Source organism: Protomyctophum bolini (genome assembly GCF_963924005.1).
Source record: "Protomyctophum bolini genome assembly, chromosome: 22".
NCBI lineage: Eukaryota > Metazoa > Chordata > Actinopteri > Myctophiformes > Myctophidae > Protomyctophum > Protomyctophum bolini.
In genome coordinates, this window is record NC_137883.1 from 5,746,265 (window position 1) to 5,772,354 (window position 26,090).

The 26,090-nt window shown below is 39.8% G+C and overlaps 3 protein-coding genes across 7 annotated transcripts in view; 2 read left to right on the forward strand and 1 right to left on the reverse strand.

Moving 5' to 3' along the window:
* Positions 1–70: 70 nt before the first annotated feature.
* On the reverse strand, positions 71–3,575 carry arpc3 (actin related protein 2/3 complex, subunit 3). Its single transcript, XM_080755950.1, has 7 exons — positions 3,485–3,575; positions 3,052–3,151; positions 2,593–2,669; positions 1,944–2,012; positions 1,050–1,176; positions 763–857; positions 71–356 (listed from the first exon to the last, which is right to left on the reverse strand). The coding sequence occupies exons 1-7, from the start codon at positions 3,488–3,490 to the stop codon at positions 294–296; spliced, it is 537 nt and encodes a 178-aa protein (XP_080612076.1). The 5' UTR covers positions 3,491–3,575; the 3' UTR covers positions 71–293.
* Positions 3,576–4,399: 824 nt separating this feature from the next.
* Positions 4,400–12,456, forward strand: rnf170 (ring finger protein 170). 2 transcript variants are annotated; one of them, XM_080755832.1, is made up of 7 exons: positions 4,400–4,532; positions 5,706–5,867; positions 7,070–7,145; positions 7,635–7,749; positions 8,880–8,953; positions 9,743–9,874; positions 10,351–12,456. In XM_080755832.1, the coding sequence occupies exons 2-7, from the start codon at positions 5,728–5,730 to the stop codon at positions 10,618–10,620; spliced, it is 807 nt and encodes a 268-aa protein (XP_080611958.1). In that variant the 5' UTR covers positions 4,400–4,532; positions 5,706–5,727; the 3' UTR covers positions 10,621–12,456. The 2 variants fall into 2 exon arrangements, with proteins under 2 accessions (XP_080611958.1, XP_080611957.1); XM_080755831.1 differs by having other exon boundaries at positions 4,404–4,552.
* Positions 12,457–13,028: 572 nt separating this feature from the next.
* Positions 13,029–26,090, forward strand: part of hook3 (hook microtubule-tethering protein 3) — a 41,960-nt gene continuing 28,898 nt past the window's right edge. For all 4 annotated transcript variants that reach the window (XM_080756520.1, XM_080756519.1, XM_080756522.1 and 1 more), the window contains exons 1-3: positions 13,029–13,177; positions 23,062–23,147; positions 25,427–25,499. In XM_080756520.1, coding sequence (XP_080612646.1) covers positions 13,118–13,177; positions 23,062–23,147; positions 25,427–25,499 — 219 coding nt within the window. In that variant the 5' untranslated portion in view covers positions 13,029–13,117. The remainder of the gene's footprint in view (positions 13,178–23,061; positions 23,148–25,426; positions 25,500–26,090) is intronic.

The window sequence follows — 26,090 nt, forward strand, 5'->3', positions numbered from 1 at the left end:
ATGATTGTACAGTATGAACAACTTTATTCACTTTCAAATGTGAGGCACAGGATTAAATATGACAGATTCATTTCCGATCTCTATGATTGCTTTATTATTAAGCACCAGCTCAAAAAGATTAACAACCAGACAAGTTGAAACATACCCTTGGCCATGGCCTTGTATTCAATATAAAAATCACATTGACCACACAGTCCCAGAAGCACAAAAGAGATATATATATATATATTAAAAAAAAGAAAAATCCACCCATTAATTAATGTGCAGAGTACAAAGTGGACATCATGAGTTGTTTACTGTCCAGGAGCCGACAGACTTTTGTTCATGAACTGCTTCTTGACAAAGCACACCCACCACTGAGAAGAAATATAGAAAGAAGCCACTGTTATAAAGACAACTTTCAGCCAGGCCATTCACTGCATTGGCATGTTAAAATAAAGTATGACACGACTATATTTGGAATTTGTACGTTGTATGTTAAGACTAGCTGTTTGTATAGTGTTCCATCAATTAAACAGCCGAGCAGATGGAGAATGTACCGTACACTATTATTTCTTACAAATCACGGATGCAGTATTTTAGAACCAAACCTTAACTAAAAAAATGTCACTCATTTTGTATATTGATGTAGTGCATGTGCCGATTACTAATCCCCGATTGTTATTTTTAAAATCAGAAGACAGAATTTAGATTTATGCAATGCAGTAGAAAAAACTATTTAGACTTTATTTTATCAATGTTCTGTGTCCAACAATTTCTCACCTTGCTAGGTTTGTCTGTCTGAGGGTCAAACACACGGTCACAGAGCCTCAAACCAGTCTCCTGGCGGATCTGCTGGAGATACGCCCTCATGGTTTCTGAAATGAGGAAAGACATTCACGTTGGCATTATTACGCACCACAACATGACTTGTCAAACTTACCTTCAGGACGTCAGAGCTCACAACAGAACAACAATTAACAGCATATTTGGCTCATAACTTATATACTACAGTAGAGAAACTGTTCATTTCTAATAGAAAGGGACAGTGAATATCAAGTTTTACGTACCCTCCTCCTGCTTGTTTACAGGCTTGGCATACATAGCATTGAGGGGGAAACCAGGTTCTCCAGGGATGGGAAAGTTAGTTATGCCCAGAGTATACATCTCCTTCTCTCCCTGGCCCCTGGAGCTGCACTGGAAAGATCAACGCACAGCAATACGTGAGTGATATCACTAAACAATGCGACTCATTTATTGATTTATTTATTAATTAATTTCTATTCCTAAGCCAAGTAAGGGTGAATTGCAGCGATTCATAAATGTGCTTTGCACATTCGCCAAATAAAGAGGCAATATGCAGTTATTCAAATGCGGTTCATCACAATTGAAGTCCGCAATAGAGCGTTGCAGTCCCGCCCCAGACGAGAATTTCCAATTCATTTTTCCCATAGACGTTTCAGAAAGTATTTATTTAAAGACCTGTAAAGCCTAGGACTTACAGGTCTTTAAATACATACCTTCTGAAACATCTATGGTAAAGATGAAAGGGAAATTATCTCCCTGGCCGCTCGTCATCATGAAAGATATGCAGAGTATATTGCATGGGATTACAGTCAAACAATACAAATTCCACACAATGTAATTCCACTTTACCAGCCCAAGTGACAAGGAGGCTAACCCACCAGTTTATTTATTTTAATTCACTAATTAATAACACTATTATCAGTCACATATTTATTGTACCAATACTTCAAAATGGTGTCCCCGGTTTGGATTAAACACATCTTCCTGTTTTGTTTGTTCTGCTAACATATTTTAGTTTAGTGTACCAGTAAATTGAACAGATGCATTTGGGTTTACACAGAGTTAAATAAACACAGTATTATGCTGGAAGTAAAATATACTAGGTTCATTGTATACTTATACGTAGATGGATACAATGTAATTAATGCATGGTTTACCTTCTGTAGCTTCTTTAGGCATTCAGATATGTACAATGTGACATAGATCAATGTCCTGTCTGCTTCATTCTGAAAAAACAACACTACCGGTTAAAATCAAGTATTTTGTCCACAGTGTACTCCCTGCAAACTATGACATGAACATGCTTCAAGTGCAGTTCCCATCATGTCTTAACTACTACAAAACTATGAGAAGATTGCATTGCTGAGGGCAGAATCAAGTTGAGACATGTGGAGAAAGAGCAGAGAAACAGTCTGAGCAAAAGGCGACACCAAGTGGCAGGGTTACAAAAGAAGAAAATAAAAACTGCTGTCTAAAAACAAAAGAATAGGGAGAATTCATGACATTGAATGCTAACAGCTACATAAAGGGTCTGGCTGGATTTGTGCGTTGGCTATTCAATAATAGCATATATACAAGCTCAAGAGCGTGTCACTCACTTTGTGCCACGCTGCAAGCTTGTACATCTGCTATTTTTTTTTAAACATTTGAAAGTGTGAGAACTACTGATTTAGAATACATTTGGGTTCATGTTTAAAGCGGCTGATAGAGGCCTGTTAGGCCCCAGTCAGTCACTTCCCTAAAACATATTGTCACACCAAGTCACATACCAATTGCATTGGAAGGAACCAAGATTATTGTTCTCACCTTAATTTCATAATTCTTAAAGAAGACATTGGCTTTGAAGTAATAGATAGCCTCATCGATGATATCCTGGTCTTTGGCTGAAATGACAAAGTGGTCATTATCAAGGAACACACACTCCTGTTTGCTGATGTGCTGCCCTGTTTGTGTGTGTGTGTGTGTGTGTGTGTACACACACACACACACACACACACACACACACACACTCTGACAGCTCGACATAAAAACGGATGAACTGTGGACACATCAGACCATATGGAAATCAGCAAACTGTGGCCTCGGACTGTCCAATGACCCAATTCCTGTATTATAGTACACTACTTATACAGTACAGGTTTAAAGTACCAGTGTGATGTTCACGCATTACTTGACACAGTTGACAGTGACAGCTGTGGTGTGTTCTCTTTGATATTATTATTTCATATTACATAGATGAATATGAAACGTAGTACGGAAACATACTTTCTTTGGGACCAGGTCCCTTGAACTGTGTCTTGAGTGGAAGCATAGCCATGTTTCCGATCATTTTGGTGTCTGCATCCAACAAGCTGGAATGGTACGCCTGGAACAAAATGCTCAATTTAAATAACGTTACACAGCCCAAGCCACCCATGTGTACAACTCGGCCAGTGTACACATGTAACCCTATTGATTTGCGTAAACTGTTTACATTTGTGAATCTACAGTTGATAAATAATCCACGCATCCTAACGTTAGTTAGTTAGTAAGCTAACCAGGATAGCAAGAGGGCTCGAGTCATTTATTTGCCCACAGTTTATCCAATGTTGCTGCATCATCGACATCCACAGATAGTTAGTTTCAATAAGAATATTATCCCCCCCACCAAATCTCACGGCAGAACGATGCTTGTTTAGATTTTGAGGCTTTTACTCACCGGCATCTTGAATGATAAATACAAGCGTTTGTGCTCAGTCAGTGAAAGAGAAATGTCTACTCTGCTTCCGCCTCTCCTCCTCCGCCCTAAATGAAATGTTACAGCAGGAAGTATACGGACGTGCAATGCTCTGTAAGAACCACAGGGTGGCGACATATGACTGATTTATGCAAGTCTTCTTACTGAGATTGATTGATTGATTGATTGATTGATTGATTGATTGATTGATTGATTGATTGATTGATTGATTGGTTGATTGATTGAAGTATCTATTAACAGTTTGCAGAATTACAGTACATTTCAAGAACAACTAAAAAAAAACTGTTAACTGTGAGTCGACGACCAATAAAGCACTAGACTTGTTTACAAGTGCACCTTGTTCATTTCAATTCATCATGACATTTTAATTTTATTTTAGAGACACTTCTAAAAAAACAAAAATCATCGATTGAGAACTTGTGACAAAAGAAGGATAGCCGATACAACCACCCTAAGGACTACTATCTGTACCAAGTAGTAATCTGTAATCTTAAATCTGAGTTTTCTGTATACTATTTAAATAGTCCTGAGAAAAATGCTGCCATTTGTCCCAAAGTGACTGCAAAAAAATAAAATAAAATGCTTTATACCCTGTTATAACATAACGATGCAATGTGACATAGCTCTGTTTACAAAATGCTGTAACCCCTCCAACTGTAAACTGTATTTTATTTCCCCCATTTTCAACTGTTTTTATTGTATTTGTGACACTTTTTTACGCTACACTAGAACGCAAATGTGAGGACGACCTAGACACTTGCTTTGGCAATGTAAACGTTTATTTTCTCATACCAATAAAGCTCATTTGAATTGAATTGAGATTACTCCGTTAGCTACTTGTGGACTCTCCCACAATGCATTGCATTGCATGAGTGCGGAAAACAGTAGCTCCATTGAGTGTTTTGGTTTCGATCCAGATATGTTTTTGTTTTATTCTTCTAAACTATACTCTATGGTGTGATCGTGTTGTTGTAGAGACAGTACCAAGGCCGGTGGTACTGACTGACAGGTGGGCAGCAAGGCTACAAGGTACCGTTAACATCATTAACACCATTATCACTATAACAACGTGTACGTGACAACATGCCAAACAAATTTCGTGTCGTACGTGTCGTCAATTAATTGGCGTCACTTGCAATCGATAATCTACTGTCTGTCTGATATGAAAGATTCAGTATGCTAACATTAGCCCGGGGACCGTGTGTGAGTGTGTAGCGTTCATTAATACTGTCTGTATTTGACAAAACAATCAATAGTGAACGCTAATTTCTAACTTGACAACAGTATGGTCGGTTTTAAGATCTTGGTTTGTTGTCCGACGTACTGTTGAATCGATGACAACCAATAACTTCCAAGTTATGCCAAGTTAACTGCGGGATTGCGGGTTCATTTGGTTATTATTGTGATAATTGTGTAAATTACCTGCCTGTTCAAATAGATTGCTATAGATTTTCTATAGATTTCAAAAGACAATCAATCAAAAAAAAAATCTCCCCTCTTTTGGCAAGAGCTGTGCAATTATGTAACCGTTTGTCCCTTCTTTTGGCAAGAGCTGTGCAATTACGTAAATGTGTTGTTTCGAAATAAAATTATATAATTCACTAAACTTTCTCAGACATATTGGCTGAGAAATTAATAGTGAAACAAACTGCAACAAAAAGAGCTTGGAAATAATGTGCAGTATGACGGATTCACTTTGATATATAACGCTACACTATAGTAATAACAAAATAATATGCACATGTGCTGGTCGATCGTCACACCAATGATTCGCAACTCCTTGCAACTGTTGCAAGCCTGACACTCAGTCAGTCTGAATTTTCATTTCGTTTCACTTGGCTAGATATTCAGGGCTGGAGCCAGGCTAGCAAGGATCGTGGTGTGGAAACTGGATATAGAGAAGAGGCCTGGAAACGGTTATGTTTCAACCTTGCAATGAGTTGTGTTGTGACTAGTAGTTGCATTGGTGTGGACTGGGACTGGCCTTTAACTATTGTCAACGTCCGTCCCGGATCTATAAGCTCCAAAATGTATCATAGATAGACTATCTGAATTGTAGACTTCGCATGGGCTTCTGCCAGATGTATTTAAACAACTTTATTTGATAGGCCACTATGTTTGTGAAATTGCTTACATTCAGTGTATTTGATGACTACTTTTTGTTTGTCCTTTACTGTTGTAGGCTATGAGTGACTGTGTGTGTGATGGAGGAGAGTCATTGCGGGGAATTGGACTACATGATCCAAGATGAGGACACAATCATTGAGGGAGTCAGCAACCAGGTTCTGTTTGTGGTGGTGCTCAGTGTTGCCTTCTTGGGAGGCTTACTGACCCTGCTCTGCAGGTATTGACTTAGATCTATTGCTCTCACCCAGTCACCCACATATAAATAATATGAAAGTTTAAGCATTATTTTTTCTTTTACAAGGAGCGTGTCACAAAGAGCTCGTAGTGATATTATCGCAGAATGCTCACCTATTATGACATATTCTTACATAGTTTATTTTTTTTCCTTCATTGTTTTGTATGTAAAGAAATCGTCCTTGGGCTCATGAAAGGCGCTATATAAATTCAAGCTATCACCAGTCGGGTGCCCAGACGGTTTCGCCACCGCCTGGTCCCAAGCTATCATTATTAATATGCCCAGGCCCAAGGGTTCATGTGGTTAATTGGGAAATAAATCCCTGTAGTATTGCACAGGACCTCTCATGAGTAGCAATGGGAATAGTGTTGGCAAATTTCACTTTCAAAAAAACTTTTGGTCATTTCATCATCTATTCAGGCTTATGTGAACATCCCAGACAGTTTTTAAGTTGCTTCAGTCAGTATTTAGATATTAGATCTTCATTTTAGCTGCCCCGCCCCCTTCCTATACAAACCCATTATAACTAAAAACTCAATTTTAACCATTCATTTAAGATTAATCAAAAACACCCAACCTATTTTCTATTGACTGATATTGTCCTTCTAATATGTGAGGGGCCGTGGTTTGTCACTGTTTTAATTTATTTTTAATAATTATTTTTGATTTTGGAGCTGGAGCTTGAGGTTACTTTCCAAAATAAATATTAAAAATAAATTGAAACGGTAAATGACAAACCACAGCCCCTCACGTATTAGAAGGACAATAGCAATCAACAGAAAAGGTGTTTTTGATGAATCTATCATGGAGTTTTAAGTTGGAGTTTTAAGTTATAATGGGTTTGTATAGAAAGGGGGCGGGGCAGCTAAAATGAATCTAATTACTGAATCACGCAACTTAAGAACTGCCCTGAGTGTTCACATAAGCCTGAGTAGAAAGGTTTTCATGAAAGTGAAATCTCCCTTTTATAGTGTCAAAGCAGACGTGAAGCACTTTTGCAGTATAGTTCTGTTTGCTGCTGTGTAAGTCTGCACTGTGGGACCAAAAGTATTGTTTGATAGCATAGAGTTGAAATCAAAATGGTATTTGACTAAATACATCAGTATTGTGAGTTTGTTGGCATTCAATTCAGACAGTAGAATGAATGCATGCATAATAATCTCTCTTTCATTTAACCTTTGTAGAGATGATACGCAGAACATTCATCCTGAGAACCAGGAACATGTCCGAGCTGTCCGACAGCAGCTCCAGTCAGAGCAGGTAAGCAGAGTTTTAAAACTTAGCCTTATCCAAGGAATAGATAGTAGACTTAAGGCCTATTCATACTCCAGTTTTAGGTTATAAGGTGACCACCAAAATGGTGGTAAGTAAAAATAGAAAGATGTGTTTAGGTGAGCGGTGAGACGCTTATCACCGTGGCGTGGCCGTGACGTCATGTTGTAGTTTTATCAACCACTGCGGTAAAACTGGAGTAGAAATAGGACTTTACTGTAGCTAGGTGGTTATATTACCCTGTCTGGACAAGGGTATGACAAACTTGCAAACTTTGCAAGTTACTGTTTTTGTAGTGTGTATATTGGAAAATCCAAATCCGTCCAATATCACGCATGTTGAATATTTTTTAGGGACAGACTAATTCCTATTGTCATGAATTTCTTGTCAGAAGTACTAAACAGATATTTCTAGTACTGTAACCTATACATTAAATGCTCGTATACATGTTTTTTTCTTTCTCCTCCTTCATCCCAGGATGAAAGCACTCCATCAGAGGCTAGACAACAATTTTATACAGACATGTCCTGCCCCGTATGTCTACAGCAGGCTGTGTTGCCTGTGGAGACTAATTGTGGACACCTGTTTTGTGGTAAGAGAGACACTACCAGGCTGGACAATACAAATATCCTAAGATAACCACTTAAACTCTCAGCGCAATACATACTCATTCTGACGTCAGGGTTCGGACAGGCTTTAGGAAGTTCTATAGTTTGGAGAGTCAGGACATCTGGATGTGCACAGGTTACGAGGAAAGGCTTGAGACTGCCAATCTGAAGTTCGGACAGAACAGTTTGGACGTCGGAAGAAGCATATATTGGCCTTACAAAACTGTACTTCGACTGCTTTCTTCCGTCTACCCTACAAGGCCTACATCAAATCGCTTCGGGCAAAAATAGCCGTTCTATTTTTGAAGAAATGTTTGGCGAAAAGCTCACAACGCTTCGCAATGTGACGTGCTGTCACTGCTTTGAGCTTGTAAATCACCAATTCGGCACAGAGCTTTGGTGTATTGGGTAAAAAGGAGAAGACCTAGTATAGAATTCTAAGTTCTGGGCGACTCTTGACAACAAAGTGACCCAATGCCTCCCCGCTTGGCACTCAGCATCAATGAGTTGGATTAGGGGGTCAAATCAACTAATGATTCCCGAGCGCGATGCACGCTGCGGCTCACCGCGCCAAAGAGATGGGTCAAATGCGGAGAACAAATGTCACTGCGGTAACGTGTGTGACTAATTGTACGACTTTGACTTTGGGATGGGAATTATCGATTAATTGATAACATGTTTTGATAACCTTATCGATTGATTAACCGGTTAGTTGATCAATCTGAGAATCTTAATTTCCCTCGATGTCTACAACACAAAAATCTACATTTTGCTGATGCACAGAAAGAATACAAAAGGCAATGGCATCTTTGCATGAGGAAAATAAATGAAAATTAATTAATAAGATTAATTAACTGTTACGTTTAATTGAATAATTTCTCAACAGCGATTAACTAATAACATCCCTAGCAGGATGATAATTATTTTAACTACCGGTACTTCCATTCTAACCAATCACAGAGCAGCCATTTATAAGCACAGAAACCGAGTTATTTCTATTCACAAAATAATCACCATCTTAGACCTATAAACACATTCCAAATTATGCGAGTATGAACATAGTTTATTTAAGAATACGTTTACCTTAATGGAAACTAATTGTCTTTTTCTACAGGGTCTTGTATTGTGGCATATTGGAGATTTGGATCTTGGCTGGGGGCTATTAACTGCCCCATCTGCAGACAAATGGTGAGACTACAGGAATAGAAGTTATTTTGTAGTACAGCCAAATGTATTTCTTTCCAACCTTGTTTGATTCATGTACTGTATGTAACACTGAACAGTGAGTGATTATATTACAAAAACAAAGTGACAAGTGTTATCACTACAAACCTTGAAATTAGGCCCCTAACTGTTATGTAAAACAAAAGTAAAACGATACTTACATTGTGCACACTGACACTGGTCCTGAGACTGCTTGTTTTTTATATCAAATGTTTTATTACTTGCGTTTAGCAACTTCATCCGGCAGCACCATACACTTGTTGTTCCTGGCCGACTGGTTCGTTTTTAATAGCCATCCTACATCATGTCCTGGTCACAAATACAGGCTTATCAAATTATTACCAAAAGCGAAAAATGTCCTGTAATAACTTCACTTAATAATACTGTACAAGTGTAATGTTTTGCTTGCTATGGTCCCCTATGCTTTGACACCCTTTGCGCCTTTCAGCGCAGTACATGCTTGAGCAACTAAATGTAGCACATGCCAGCACAAGTGAACAGGTGTCTTTCACTGAAAAAGATTGGCACAAATGTAGCACAGTTATTTTTATTTAGTTCTGAGCTATACAGCTTGTAAAATGTGTAAATTATATAAAAACATACCAAGTCAAGGAATATTGTCATTGTCATTTGTGCTGGGTTTGTACTGATATGTGCTGAAAAGTATTATGTAGGACTAGGATGCCAACTTTGATATAGATATACCTGTTATTATTAGTAAATAACACTTTTTCTTATCATTCTTAATTCCAGGTGACGTTGCTCTTCCCTCTCTTCCATGAGCATGCCGACCCACAGAGGGTCGCGGATGGTGAGGCACAGCCACAGCTCATCCTTAGAGACATCAATGACTACAACCGCAGGTTCTCTGGACAGCCGCGATCTGTGAGTGTACTTTTGGCCAATTTAAAATGATGTCTTGTCTGCTTCATTGGCCTGTAGTGTACATCGGGGAGACTGGAAAGAGAGTAGAGATCAACTATTTTACTTTTCTAATCGATAGTTAGAGCTGTGATTATTCACAATAGTTGCTTGCAGCCCTAATGTTCATCACAACCGTTCTTTCAGTTGACAGTTATTGTTTACAGGCACGATTGTAGTGTTAATTTATTCCCCAGTGTTTTCAGGACAAAAAGTTCCAGAATTGCCTATATCTCAGGTACTACTAATATACATCTGTTTTTTTTTACTAGTAATAGTAAATATTTTACTTGGCCAAGGATAATTCAGTTAGTGGGCCTCTTATAACAGGGAGCTTGCTCCTCTTCGTGTTATCCTTTCCTTGCAGATCCACATCAACTGCTTTGAGTTCCATCGTGATGATTCTAAACTAAAGTGCCTGTGTCTCCTGTTCCCTCCAGGTGATGGACAGGCTCCGAGATGTTCCCACCCTGCTCCGCCATGCCTTCAGAGAGATGTTTTCAGTGGGCGGGTTGTTCTGGATGTTCAGGATCCGGATCCTCCTGTGTCTGGTCGGTGCACTCACCTACCTAGCTTCACCGCTTGACTTCGTGCCTGAGGCGCTCTTCGGCCTGCTGGGCTTCTTGGACGACTTCTTCGTCATCCTCCTCCTGTTTATTTACATCTCCATCATGTATAGAGAGGTGGTAACGCAGAGACTCATTGGCTAACTAATAAAATGTGGACACTTTTGAACTCGTATCGGGACAAAGAGACCCTGGAAGAAGGAGGTGGGCACTGGGCAGTTGATTGATACGTTTATTTGTTCCTCAAATAATTCGTTTTTACAGTCTGGCCATAATTTATGAGTTAAAAGGGGAAAGTTCAATGCTTTTGTATAGTATGCACTGTTAATTTTGGCATAGATTGACGTAAGACAGTTCCAAGTCTAAGTGGACAAGATATCAAAAAATCACTTTTTGTCAATGTAACTTTGATCCATTGTTTCTCCACTTTAATAATACCAATTGATATTGTATGTTAAATTAGATTGGTCACCTTTACAACGAGGTATAGCTTGTAAGGATCGGGTGTTCGTGGGATGAGCAACACAGCTTAAACTTGTGGGTAGCGCCTCCAAGAAAATTGCCAAAATCGAGTTTCTTAGTGGATTGGATGATTGCACTCTCACACAGTAATAAGGAAAAAAAACTATACATATTGGCCATTTTTACACTTTATTAATTTTACACTCAGTGTTAAGGCCTATTCATAGTCTGGATTTTCGGTGGTGAGCTGACCACCGCGAAATAACGTTGAGCGGTGGTGAGTGAAAACAGAGAGAAGGGCTGGAGCGGTGGCGGTGGTTTGCTCTTCACCGCGGCTCGTGACGTCATGTTGTAGTTCGGTGGTCACCCCACCATCGAAAATCCAGACTATGTATGAGCCTTAAGGGAACTCATTACTGTGTGAGAGTGCAATCATCCAATCCAATAAGAAACTCAAAGCAAGGGTGAATACCAACCACTTGCCATTTTGCCACATCGTTTTTGGAGGTGTTACCCACACGTTTTGCTGTGTTTCTCATCCCATGGATGCCGGATCCTTACAAGCTATACCTCGTAAAGGTGACTAATCACTGATTAAAAGGATATAAAACATAATACCAATTGGTATTACTAAAGTGGAAACATAATGCACCAAAGTTCCGAACCATTTTTTGCTGAGTTTATTTTAGATATCCACTTGCTGGGGACAACTTGTGGACAAATGCACTACTGCTCACTGTCCAGGTGTTTTCAGCTAAAAAGCAGGCATTTCAAACTTATTATTTAATACAATAACAAACAAAAAGCCAGATGTGTATATTTTCAATTACAAATATAAATGTTATGCTGAATAGAATCTGATATATCATCAGTTTGGACAATAATCTGACACTCTTTGTCAACTTTAAAAAATGGACCGTCGTGAATGTATCACAGCCATGTCTTCCCTCAAGCTGGATCTATCGGGTTCATTCATATCTCAAATGTGCATATAATTGTGTGAGGAACTCTCGTATCATCCAAAAGTATACATTATAGTACCTCGTGTATAGGTATTTAAATCTAATGAAAATAATAGGTTCATAAAGATGAACCTATTGCATCATTTGAGCCACATCTTCAGGCCCTCTTTGACACTTTGGTGGTACTGCTTATGGCTCTCCTCGTCCTCTTTCCTTCCAATGCTCAAATATCTAAAGGCTCTGGCAAAACAATTGGACTGAGAAGCCCTGCAACCAACCATTTCGGAGACACCTCGCTCTTTATTACGTCTGCTGTCGGTTCTGCATACTTTTAAGAGCTTTCAGATATTCCTTTTTCAGTTATGTGAATTATTTATTTTTCAACCACTGGATGGAGACATGCACAGCAGCAGAATCTGGGGATGCAGAGAGAGTACACTTTAAAGCTTGATTGGTTTATTGACATCTTTACTGGCAAGAGGCATATACTGTACATAAACATTTTGTACATATCTGGCAAAAGGATGAAACGATAATAAAGCAGGAAAGCTAATTACCATCGTGGACCCTTGTGTGTTTGTGTGTGTAAACTGGTTTGAGCTGGGAGTGGCAGAGATAATTACCATATTACCTATTATATTATTACATAGTATTTTTTACATACGTTTTCTTTTCATCTATAAGGTGAGTTTTAAAGCCTGTTAAAATAGCAGGAAATATTTCCTACTGTTTACACCGCTGTAATATCAAGACAATAACAATGTGCTATATATGTTCACCTTTGAACTCCTTTCAGCTCCCTTTTGAGGGGCAACGCCATTGACAATGAAGGGAAAATGTACGTCATATTGTCCCTCATGTCATATTGTCTATTGTTAATGGCATTTAATGTTTGTGTTGGCACTGTTTGTTTTACATCACCAGTCCATTACATCACCTAATCAACATGAGTTAGACTTTAATATATTAGCGCCCCTCACTTCACACTGGTGTGATTTTTAAATCCAACGTAGACTCCGCCTATTGGGCCCCGCCTCCACTATACGTCACACTGTTACCAGAGCCAGGACCCGCCTCTTCTCTACGTCACAATGTTACAGAGCCGAACAGATTCAGAACAGAATCATATCGTAGAAAGAAACACCGCATCAGAGCCAGTGGATAAAGCTCTTTCCCCCCAAAACAAAAATCCCTTTTAGAGTTTACGTGAAGTTACAATGACTACCACGTCGGAGTCTTTGGATCGAATGGAGCTGTGTGAGAGCCTCTTGACATGGGTAAGTTACGAAGATCAGAACATGTTTATGTTGATTTTGTTTGACACATAGTTTTGTCGGGGCGCCCCCGTTGAGCGATGCTAGCATACCAGGCTAAAGTTAGCCTGTATGGGCTACATTAGCCGTTGGGGGCAGACAGACAGATGACCATAAAGAAAACATCAGTACTAACAACAATAACAAAAACACTAGCCCACCACGTCCACTATTTTGTCCAGGCCCGGGGTCCGTTTTGTGGTGTTGTGGCCTGATGACGTGCTGTTACCATGCCTGCTTTAGCAGTTTAGAAGAAACCAAAGCCTGTTTGCTTTTTTTGGGGACTGTTGACACGTTAGCTTAGCTGTTTAACTTCCCCAGCAAGCAAATTGCCACATCTTTTTTTTTTACAGACAGAGAGAGGCGTCGCGGAGACGTCGCGACTTCATCGTCCCTGTCTGTCTGGAGATTATTGTTGACGTATCGGACAATCGCTTTCCTTATCATTGTTGTTTCATAATATGCCCACCGCCACCTCCATTCCTTTATCTTTGGTAACTAACAGGCTTGACAACTTACCCCCTCCTTGCCTAAATTGCCTTGCTAAAATCTCAGCACTGCATATTACTCAGTAATATGCATGTTGCCACTGGTACATGTTGAACATGTACCAGTGGCACGAGACAACATATCATACTACACACTAGTTAGCACCTATATGGCTTTCGGGACCCTTGGGACGTTTTCTGTATTTGGGACGTCGCAGAACACGTTTTGATTGAAGTATTTAGTAACAGTTTGCCGAATTACAGTACATTTCAAGCACAACTCAATACAAAAAACTGTTAACTGTGAGTGGACGACCCAATAAAGCACGACACTTGTTTACAAGAGGGTCCACCTTGTTCAATTCATCATAACATTTAGAGACATACAAATATACTCTGCTATTAACCACCCAAAGTAGACTCTGTCTCTTTCAAATAATGTAGAATGAGGTAAAACGGAAGTAGAAATCATGAGAGTGTATATCATTCCAGCAATGTATTTTTTTTAACACTATACTGAAGAATAGCTCCTCCTGTTGCAGCATGTGCTTGTATTGTTTGTGTTGTGTGTGAACCTTCTGCTCAGAACACAATTATCTCTTTCAGAGGCTAAATGGATATTATATGGAGGGGTGGTACAAAGATGTCAGTCCCTTTGGCCAGAGTCAGAGATGAGATCCATTCTGTTATGCCCACAGTTCATTGCTGATGGAAGTTTGACATAATGGAATGATGTAGGCTGAGTGGAATAAGTGTGCACTACTGCACATGGGTCTCAACCCCATGCAGTGATTATCAGCTGTCTCTTATTATCGTCAGCACTCTGCGGCCCCGTGCCTGCCTACAAGGGTCACTGAGGGTCAACAGTAGTACTACTCCCTCAGGTGTGGTCTTTTACTTGAAAATAATACAAATTGCGATAAAGTACCCGGTATAACTATAATGAATTACTGGAACTTTAAGTGTTGTCCTGAACACTGAAAGCCCTGAAAGCCCTTGAAATAATAGTCATTTCAAGCTGGGCTCATTTAGCACAACTGACATTGCAGTTGAGGTACTGGCCCAGGGGTGCAGTGTAGTATCTTGAGTAGTGTAAACCTTAGACTTTCTGATTTGTTGCATATGAACATATTGATTACTTAACCCATTTTGGGAGGGAACCCCTTTTGGTCTTAGCATTATGCTATGCTTTAGCTGTTGAAAAATAGCAGATCTACAAGCTACGAGCTTGTAGTTCTGCTATTTTTGAAAAATCGAAGAACCACTGACATAGAAACAGCTTTTTCAGAGAACTGTCGGGATGTAGAAGACATTTTTGTATCCCATCATCCATCCTAGGCCTCGACTCCTCGGCCTAAGTGACCCTTTTCTTCTCTCTTGCACTAACTTGAATGAGAAAACTCAGACGGATATTAGTTTCTGAGAATTAATGCTGACTAACTAACTTTCCTCAATCCTCACATACCTGTTTTGAATGACTCATTGTGGTGGAGACACTGAAGAGACAGAATACCTACTATTTAGTTGCTTTAGGGATGCACCGAAAGGTCCATTCTTGGCCGAAACCAAATACAGAATATAGGAAACGGTTGGCCGAATAGCCAAATCTGATTAATATTATATATATATATATATATATATATATTTTAAACTGTTTTTGTACCATTGCTGTCATGGCCGTACCTTAAAGCTACCTGATTATGGAAAAATTCATGATTATGGCAAAACTTGACTATTAAACTTCACTATTATTCATTCAGCCCTTTTGAATGCATTCATTCCAGACTGACTGCTGAAACATTGTAACAATATCTGTGATATTTGGAAATATTTCCAAGCCGCAGAAGACTGTGACATGGTGAACCAGCCACATATACGGTATATCAACCTGAACCTACAACATGGTTGATACGTTTTTTTGCCAGCCAGGAATGTGTGCTCGGTGCGGCGTGCTTTTAGACTTAAAGTTTAGGTTACGTAGTAACTCCGTGTTTTGACTATTCAGTGATTTCTTTTGCACTGAATGCATTATGAATAGATTTGCACTGCATGCATTTGCATTAAATGCACCTTTAGCCATTTTCGGCCGAATATTTTCTGTGTCCAGACCAGAGTATTCGGTGCATCTCTTTACAGATAGTGGCATATACCCAGATTGGAATCAGCTTTTATCAGGTTTGACTTTGAAGAGCAAAAAAAAAACAACCCAAAAGAAAGCCCACATGATACAAATTTTTGCTAATCAGTTTCAAACCACACAGCCTGCCTTCTCCGCTGTCACCGGGTTCTGCACTGTGGCTAGAAAGTGTATATGGCATTATTATGTGATATGTAATGTAGGGCCAGACCAATATGTCTGCCGAGCTGATATCTATCGGGCCATTATTTGACACCCCTGTGTCGAATGGGGCCCTTGCGGTAGCAGGTGGTTAACCTGCTGTTTTCAACAATTTCCAATGGTAACACAACACAACAGTCACGTTGCCAGCATTACAGGGAGAAAGCAACTGCTATAGAGTGTCACAGTCCCCCTTTCAGAACGACGAGTGGCCCAGGAAAGGATTCTCCATTCATTTTCTCCACAGGCTTTTCAAAAAGTATTTATATAAAGACGGTTACGCCGCGGACAAAGCCAAGAAGAAAAACAAAACAAATAGTGTTTTATCCTGCCTTTATTTTCTTCTTTCAAATTATTTGATCGGCACAAAACATTGTGTTTGTTGTCATGACTTGTCACGATCCGAGTTGGCGTTGTCCACGGCGTAACCGTCTTTATATGAATACTTTTTGAAAAGCCTGTGGAGAAAATGAATGGAGAATCATTTCCTGGGCCACTCGTCGTTCTGAAAGGGGGCGGGCCTGCGACGCTCTATACACAGATAACTGGAGGTAGTAGTAACTGGGTGTGAATATTTAAAATCATTTCCATAGGCTGAACTGAACTCATTTGAGGGGCAGATCTGACCCCTGGGACACTTGCTTTAGACACTATAGTCAGCATTTCCACTCGGTCCAAACCTTTCTTGATCATGGCCGGAGCACCAGACATGGCCAAATACAGTACATTTAGGGCCCCATTGTTTAGTTTTTGAGGTGTGACAGTTGGGTTTGTATTTTGCTTGGCCTTCTGTTATTCACGTGAGTGAATGAAGAGTCGGAAACATGAACTGTGCTTAACCTTTAGTCACATGCACTGCGGTCTGCGGTGGGAGCTATACTTGCACTAAGTAGTTAACGGCTGTTTTTTGCGTAAACTGTTTTCAGTTTAGCATTTTAAAGGTGAATAAAGGTTTATTTAATAAAAGCAAAGTTGTTCTTAAACTAATCTTGTGATTACAAAAATGATGAACTCAGTGCTGTGCTGATTTATATAAGATTAATCAGACATAATTAATTCATTATTCATTTCTCTTTCTTCAACTCTCTCTCTCTCTCTCGCTGTGTCACTCTGCCATTTCATTCACGGGCCATGCCATGGTCACACAAGCAGCCAAAGGTTGTGTAACTGCACGTGCGAGCTAAATTTAAGTCGCCACACTACTGTGCCCAGTCAGCAAGCAGTCGTAAATCTATGAGTGTTTAAAAAAAAAGGGGTGACGACGACAAACTAAGGAATACTAAAAGAAAGTCAATCACGTTGTCAGACAGTCACAGACTTTGTTTAATTACATTGTAATAAAACTATATATATATATGCACACACAAACAATATTGGTTTGTTGGGCGCTTTTTGGGGTTTCTAAAGTAAAAATAATTTTGCCAGGGAGATATACAGGAAGCTGTACAAGCTCACAACGCATGTTGTGAGCGTGTAGTTTGACTAGTTCCAAATTGCTGTGTGTGTGTTCAGTTCACATGGTCTCTAGTCGCTTCTTTTAATTGGGCTTGTTTCCGTAGACATGGCCACTTTTTTACACCATCTGGCAACACTGGTGCCATGATGTGTCACAGATCTAGCACGATGATCTTGAGAAGCGGATTCCGTAAAAATGACTTTCTTATCATTTACTCACCGCACAACCAGGGAACCCATGGCATTCGGGTTGTTGTTGTTTTTTTCCTCTGGGGGTACCACCACCTCCTTCTCGGTTTGGCTAGCTAATTCCTTTCATTCATACTAGTCAACTTCCTCCTGGGTGCTTCTCAATCTGTGTTTATTCCTATAGTTCCTACTAACAACAACATCATTGCATGTTTAGGGCAGTGGTGCTGCAAGTCGTGAGAGATTATACTCACTCCATGATGCCTTGAATTCCTTCTTCTTCTTATTTTCCTCACATGCCTCCTACGCCACGGTTAATGAAGAATCAGTTTTGTAAAGTTTGAGTGAAAATGTGTTTTTGAAGTAGGTCTGAGCACACGACTAGATGCATGACAGGTGGGTTATGCTGTGTGAGAATTTATAAACGGATGTTTATATATTTAATTATAATTTCTCAAATATTTTCTCTTGTTTTTTGAAAGACATGCCGTTAACCCATTCTGACCGGGCACCCATTTTGGTGTTAGCATCATGTTATGCTTTAGCTATTTAAAAATAGCAGATCTACAAGCTCATAGCGCGCCACCGAGTGGCGCGCTATGAGCTTGTAGGTCTGCTATTTTAGAAAAATCGAAGAGCGACTGACATTTTTAGAATCTGATCTCAGGTCAGAATGGGTTAATCAGACCAGTGTGTGTCCAGTGGAAACCTCGTATGAATCTGATCTCAGGTCAGAATGGGTTAACAGGAACCTAGCATCTACATATCCAGTTGTCCAGAACCGCGGCTAATCCAAACGATATGCCCATATAGCCTTTAGTACCGGCGGTAATCATAATAAGCTGACTCATGGGAGATGATTACGATGACACGGGGCCAGGGGCATGACTTAACCCATTCTGACCTGAGATCAGATTCATACGAGGTTTCCACTGGACACACACTGGTCTGATTAACCCATTCTGACCTGAGATCAGATTCTAAAAATGTCAGTCGTTCTTCGATTCTTCAAAAATAGCAGACCTACAAGCTCGTAGCGCGCCACTCGGTGGCGCGCTATGAGCTTGTAGATCTGCTATTTTTCAATAGCTAAAGCATAACACCAAAATGGGATGCTAACACCAAAATGGGTGCCCGGTCAGAATGGGTTAAGAGAAACATCTTAACTTATAGGCAAAGCCTGGAAGTTTGTTTGTACCCTATACCCTTCTGCCAAACCCAGAACTACTGTATCGTGTGTCGGCACCATTGATGTAAATAGGTTTTCAATGTAATGAGTCCTGGGATGGTCTTTTAGATGAGTCCCATGGACTGAGTCCCTGCACTTCAATGACGTTAGGAGTCATATTTTTGCCATGTTTTACAAATTGCAGCATTTAACTCCCATTTCAATTCATATGGTTATAATGTGGTTATATTCATGTAGAAAACCTGAAGAAGGAATGACTAAAGCTAGCAAAATAAACTAGAATAAAAAAAACAGTACAGTAATGCATCCCTTGACTATAAACTGCGTTTTGGGATGCAAAATGCACCCTATTTTAATCTCTGGAATGGGGAAGTCCCGGTGACTTGGGGGGGCCATGAGCAGGTGTGACTAGAAATTGAAATCTAAACACACTAGAGGTCATTTCGTTTGCAGATTTGTTCGCATCGGCCAGTAAAACGACAGCCAGGCCAGAAGTTGGGAAGTGGGCTTCTAAACTTCCTTCCTTTTTAGTTGCTTTAAATTCCCATTAGTCGCCGCTTGCAATTATGCAAGGATGGCAGGTTGCCCTCGGCTAGGGCTGAATTGTAGCCTTTTTTTTTTTGCAAACGTTTGGTGTATTCCAAAGCTCTGAAGCCATTGTAATTTTACTACTCATTGTCGGAAACAAAGTCTTATGCACACCTGATCGGCTCAGAGTCGGGTGTGTAGGAGGAGGCAGGGATCAACGTATTCAAAAAAATGCATGACCCACGCCACACCATCTGCATTTGCAATTTGAACACTTTTATTTAACCCATTTAGGCCTACATTTAAAAAGAAAATGTCTTTTTAAAATGTATTTTTCTGAAAAACCTCATGTTTCTATATCCGTGGTTCTCAATATTTCATGACTTCATGTCAAGGACCCCAAACATTATATGTTTAATATGCCTCCGCGCCCCCCCCCCCCCCATCTGAAAATATGTTGTTCCAGGGACCCTCCAGAAGAAAATATTTGAGTTATAAAACTGAAACTCTGAAAGCATATATATATTCAAAGATTTGAGAAACATTTTCACAATTCTTCAAAAATAGCAGACCTACAAGCTCGCTATGAGCTTGTAGATCTGCTATTTTTCAATAGCTAAAGTATAACATAATGAAAATGGGTTAAGCAAAGTTTCAGTCAAAGACATTATTCAGGCATCTCTACTCTACCATACTCATTGTTCTCATTGGTCCTGTTTCATGTTCTCCTGCAACACAGAATCTCGAACCTGTTCTTTCTCAGAGAACAGTTTGTGAATTGAAAAAAAGGTGTAAAGGCAAAGGCAATATAATTATCAGTTGAATTTCTGGTTAACAACAACTATTACATGGTTGAACTGACTGGTGTTGCAGGCAACATGACAAGCACCTATCATAAAACATACAGTAAACATTATTGTTTACCACTTAAACAGTATATACTTATAGTTGATCAGAGTCCCCCAGGAACCTACTAGACCCCCCCCTAATCTTTCCACTCTACAGCAACTATCTTTGGCATAAATCGCTGATCATGTGAGCTTGTAGATCTGCTATTTTCACCAAATGTTTGTCCAAGAAGAGGGACGCTATTGTGCAAGTTGTACTTGGGGAAAACAGTGTAAACACCTGTCTTGGCCCAGATCCTGGCCTGTGTACTTGTATAACTATGTTGCATCGATATGTCTGTCAGTGTGGTGTGCACTAGTGTGTCTGTGTAATGGGGTTATTTTGTCTACATCGATTCGATTCCTCCCACTTCCTTTCTGCTAAAGGAAATGGAGCAAACCATGTGTGGAATGGAGACAAAGTCTTACAGAGTCATGACTCATGAGTCATGACATGTACAGTACAGTGACTGACACACACACGCGCGCTAGGCCTACCCTATAGTAATAGTTTTGCTTATTTTACTAATTTTCTTATTTTCTCTTTTGAAATGTACTCATTTGTATGCTGTCCTCATGTCAGGGGACTACGGATGGAAATTAGCACCTCTGCTAAATCCGGTGTATTTACTCTATATACATATATGTTCTCTTATAAATATCATTTTCTGACCCTCCTCCCTTTTTCAATTTATCTTTATACTACTCTATGTCAATTTGTATGTCAATTTATCTATTCTCTCCAACTTCCATTCCAATGTTTCCTATTGGACACAGTCCAACAAAGGTCCCTGTGTAATGTGTTTGTGTATAATGCATCTAACTGGGGATATTCTCTCGCTCTCTCTCTCTTCCTCTCATTGAAATGGTGTTGCATAACATAGTGTTGTTTTGGTCTGACAGTAATGACCAGACCGGCCTGCTAAAACACAGAAGAACTCTTGCTGGTGGTTTGACAGACTGAAGGCCTGAAGAACGGAACGACACGTTGCTTCATTAAATAAGAAAATACCCATGTACCGAGCAGATACACAGTGTGCGGGTGTATCCTATTGCTTTCACAGACTGAAGGCCTAAAAGATTTGCTGATTTGAAATGAGCGTGATAGCACAGCGTTGACTATTTGGGCAGAAGTTTATTGATGATGCTTTTAAACTATACATTTAAAGTATTCATAATCAGACATATCAACCCCACTAGCTAGACTGCTGAAGGGGGAGGTTTCCGTTTCGTTTGTCTAATCATATTCACCAAATTAGGATTATGGTCGGTAGACGGCTGGTATACCAGCGAAAACGGAAACCTTGCCATTACCCATCTTCTGTTCTCAACTGGATTTTGCTCACCCTCACTTCACACAATCTGGGAAAAGAACAAATTAGCTCTAATCTTTAACACCTGATGAACCAAAAAGCCCATAGTTTATTCTACTATTATTCTGTTCTACAGAACATCACCTGTGATCTCCAATAGCAGACCGTTCATTTAGGGGGCTGCAACACATCATTTAGATCCATACATTCCATTAGCTTTGCTTGTTAATTAATAACAGAATCTGAAATTATTCAATAAATCAAAAAGGCAAATAAATAATTATAATAACCCTGGTGAGCAGTATGGGCTAGCGACCCAGCCTGTGTCCTCCGTGAGGAGGAAGCCCAACAAACCCTCGGTGAGGCCTTTAGGAGGGCCAATTGTTCGAAGCGGAGCCTTCGAGAGACCCGAAACCCAGATGACCTTGGGATACATCACTGATGAGGATATGTCCCAGGTGCATCCATGCGATGTTTTTTTTGTTCTAGTTATAAATTAAATTAATTTCAATTGAGGAAAACACATGAGCAGGCACCACCGTCTTCCCATCACATCCCAACATTCCTTCTCCCTTCAGCTTCCTCCTACTCTGGCATGCTGGTGTTTCAACGGAAAATAATTCCCTTCTGTCTGTCTTTGCGAGAGTCTTTCAGAATAGTCTAGTCTAGGGACTGACGTGGAGAGAGAGAGATAGAGAGAGAGAGAGAGGGAGGTTGCAAGGGAAAGAGGGCAGACGGAGAAGAACACCCTGTGCAGTGAAATGGTTGCACTGAGATGAGAATAGCTTGAGTGAGAGAAGAGAAGAGTTTTTAGCAAAATAAGGATGCAACTCCTTTTGTTAGAGAATCCAGGCCAAGAAAACGGTCTAAAAATGGCCTCAATGCAATCCTGTGTGAAGTTCTTCTTGAGCAAACATTTAGTGTATAAAGTACAAAGGCAACAGCCCATTGATATTCCACAATGGAGGGATCACAGAATGCACACACAATCCATCCAGTTTAGATCCACACAGCACAGTTAAACGGGCATTGTTACAAGCACCTTGAGACCTACGCATGCCGCACATGAGCAATGTTTTTTTTTATTTAGGACTTGGCTTTTTTTTTTTAAATACATAATAGTTTTATGATAAAAAAGTTCTAAACACTGACATGCACCTCACCATTTATGTGTTGATCTGCTATAATACTTCCTGCCTCCTGGTAATTCTGTGGTGTTGTGGCAGACTCCAAGATAAAGCAAAGTTAAAAACCAAACTATGCTTTTGTAAAAACATGACTCGTGTGGTTTATCTTTCTCGCGTCTTTGTTGTGTATCTCCCAAACAAATCACTGCCAGTGCAGTCTTGGTCGTGGCTGTGACATATGTTACAATCTTCTTGTTCTTTTTTTTCCACTCCCATGTTTCTACTGCTTTATTCTGCACCCACAACTAACTCGTGTATTTGTTTTGTTGTTTAGGTCCAGACATTTGGAGTGGAGGCTCCCTGCAAAATAGTAGAAGACCTTACCACTGGTGTCGTCATGGCCCAAACTCTACAGAAAATGTATGTTGTTTTTATTTGTTTTGTCCAATGTGTCTGGAAACTAACAGTTAACAGCATTCGCATGTTTATGTGCAAATTAAGAGGTTGGCTTACACTGACTGCGATGTTACAAGATGCTTTTTATTAGTGAGGGCCAGAGAAACTAGTACAGTAGACTAGTGAGATAAAATCTATCTATCTATAAATAGTCTCTGTCTATACGTACGTAACTCGAGAACCGTTCACCCCACCAACTTCAAATTCGACACACGCACTCCACACCACCACAGAGGGTGCAGTGCCCGGGGTCGAGTCGGCCAGACCCACGGTTGTTCAGAAACGCCCCAAAAACGCCTCTGCCCGGGTCTGGACAGGGCCCCTGCCCAGTGTCCATATATGGAGCTGGCCCTGTTCTGACATCATTCTGACGTCTGCATATAGACTCCATATTTGGGCATGCTCTAGTATTTATCAATAACGCTAATAGTCGAAGTGGCAATACTTATAGTATTTCCACAAATTGGTACCACCCAACTTGACCAAACCAATTTGCATCCCTGATTAATGTTTTTTTTTTACGCTTACCCTATTAATATTCTGGCAATGTGTGACCAGTCTAAAATGAGGTAAAAGTATAAAATAAGGTAAAAGTACATTTATCTGTTGAGTAATGTAACTCAACTGTTCAAGTTGTCAATACCGTCTACTGATAATCATCTGCAAAATAATTCCCTTTGTACTCATTGTTGTCAATCCGGTCTTTTCAGGGCAGCTGTAACTTTACTCCCTGCTGTCCCTTCCTGTTTCATTCACTGTAATTCCCATGTAGCTGTAATTGCGGGCTTTGATGTAAAATGCACTTGGCCAGCTCCACTTCTCCCATCTGTCTATATGCAGTCGAATGGACCTTCGCAGTGCCCCGCCCCCCTCCCGAGGACCAGACGTGAATTCCCCGTTCATTTTGCTCGTAGACTTTTCAAAATGTATTTACATAAAGACGGACAAAGCCAACTCGAGTTGTGGCGACAAATGACAGTAAACACAATGTTTTCAAATAATTGGTAAGAAGAAATGCATGGCAGGACACAACACTTTTTTGTTTTGTTTTTCTTCTTACAAAGCATTTGATCAGCGAAAAACATTGTGTTTATTGTCATGATGTGTCACAACTCGTGGTTGGCTTTTGTCCGTGGCGTAATCGTCTTTAAATGAATACTTTTTAAAAAGTCTATGAGGAAAATGAACGAGGAATTCACTTCTGGTTCTTTAGCGTCGTCATGAAAGGGGGCGGGGCTGCGACTCTCTATAGAGCCCGACTGATAGTAGTTCGATAACGATATCTTGGTACAGCAGCTGGACTGATATTTTGTGGGAAAAGTGCACTATTTTCTAATGATCTAATTGATTAAAGAAAAAAACGTACATGGAAAAACATTATGATATTAATGCCGTTTGTTTCAGTGGAGCTTAGGGGGAATCACCTTCAAAGCTGTTATCAATCATAAGGGAATATTTTACCACCACAACGTAATCCAATGTAGCTTTAATTTCTACCTCTAAAATAAAACAATTTCCTCAGTACTTTAGTATGAGAAATGTTCAGAACTTCAGAGTACTTGAATTAAAATATTCGCCTCGGTTCGTTCCGTTTGTGCTGCGCCAGGGCGCTCGCGCAACTTCTCGTCTTTGCATTGACTTTGGTATGTAATCGCGTCGCTCTAACCATAACAAGTCTGACCGTACCTTTTTCATCCAGAGTGTTCTTGGGAAAGACAGAGCACATGTGACTACTATTCTTCTATTCATACAGTGTTTTTTTTGTTTTGTTAAAGGTTTTATGACATTCATTTTCATTTATTTTTATTTTTCTTTTTTCTTTTAGGTTTTATGACCTCAATTACACCCAAAAAAACCTGAACTTTGAACATTCAGTGGATTTTCTGTGGTCTGAAGTTTTCTTTGGGGTTTGAAAGCTTTTTGAGCTACAATGAAAACAGGCAAAACAGTGAAAACAGTGACATCTGCTGGCAAATCCCATTGACATATATGGGATTTGCAGGATCTTACATCACAAACTGCCGGCAAATCAGAGGCCTGTTTGAGCCAGAAAATCACAGAAAATCTACTGAATGTTAAAAGTTCATGTTTTTTGGGTGCAATTGAGATTAGAAAACCTACAAAAAATAAGAACAATTCCAAAACCTTTTTTTTAATGTCACAATCCCTTTAATATTCTTCTTTCTAGTTGTGTGACATTTGAAAGTTTGATTGACCTTCTGTAACTCAATTGTATTCTCCAGAGATGCAGTATATTTTAACGACAGTTGGATCAGCAGGGTGAAGCCTGAGGTTGGAGACAACTGGAGGTTAAAGGTGAGAATCACATAGATGGACAATGGCTGTCTAGCAGTGGTGGAAAAAATACTCAATTGTTTTACTTGATTAAAAGTACCAATAGTGCAACTCCGCCACAAGTAAAAGTACGGAATTGAAAATGCACTTGAGTAAAAGTACAAAAGTATCGGCATCAAAATGTGCTTAAAGTACTGAAAGTAAAAAGTACTCGCATTGCAGAACGTCCCATTTCACAAGTTCAAAATGTGTAGGAAATCTATTGGAAAATAGCCGATCTACAATGCATTGCGACGCATTGAGAGCTTGTAGGTCGGCTATTTTCAAATGGCCGAAATGTATAGGGTTGATAGTGGTTACTGTATGTTTTATAATCACAATTTTAATCGCCAAAGTAACTATAGTAACTAAAGTTTTCAAATAATTGTAGTGAAGTAAAAGTACAAATTGTGGCTCCGAGATGTAGTGGAGTAGAAGTAAAAGTAGTGGAAATACCTCAACATTTTACTTAAGTACAGTACTGAAGTAAATGTACTTAGTTACTTTCCACCACTGCTATCACAATCGGTACTTAAAGCCGACATGTTCTCTGTCTCTAGCTAGTCGCTTGAA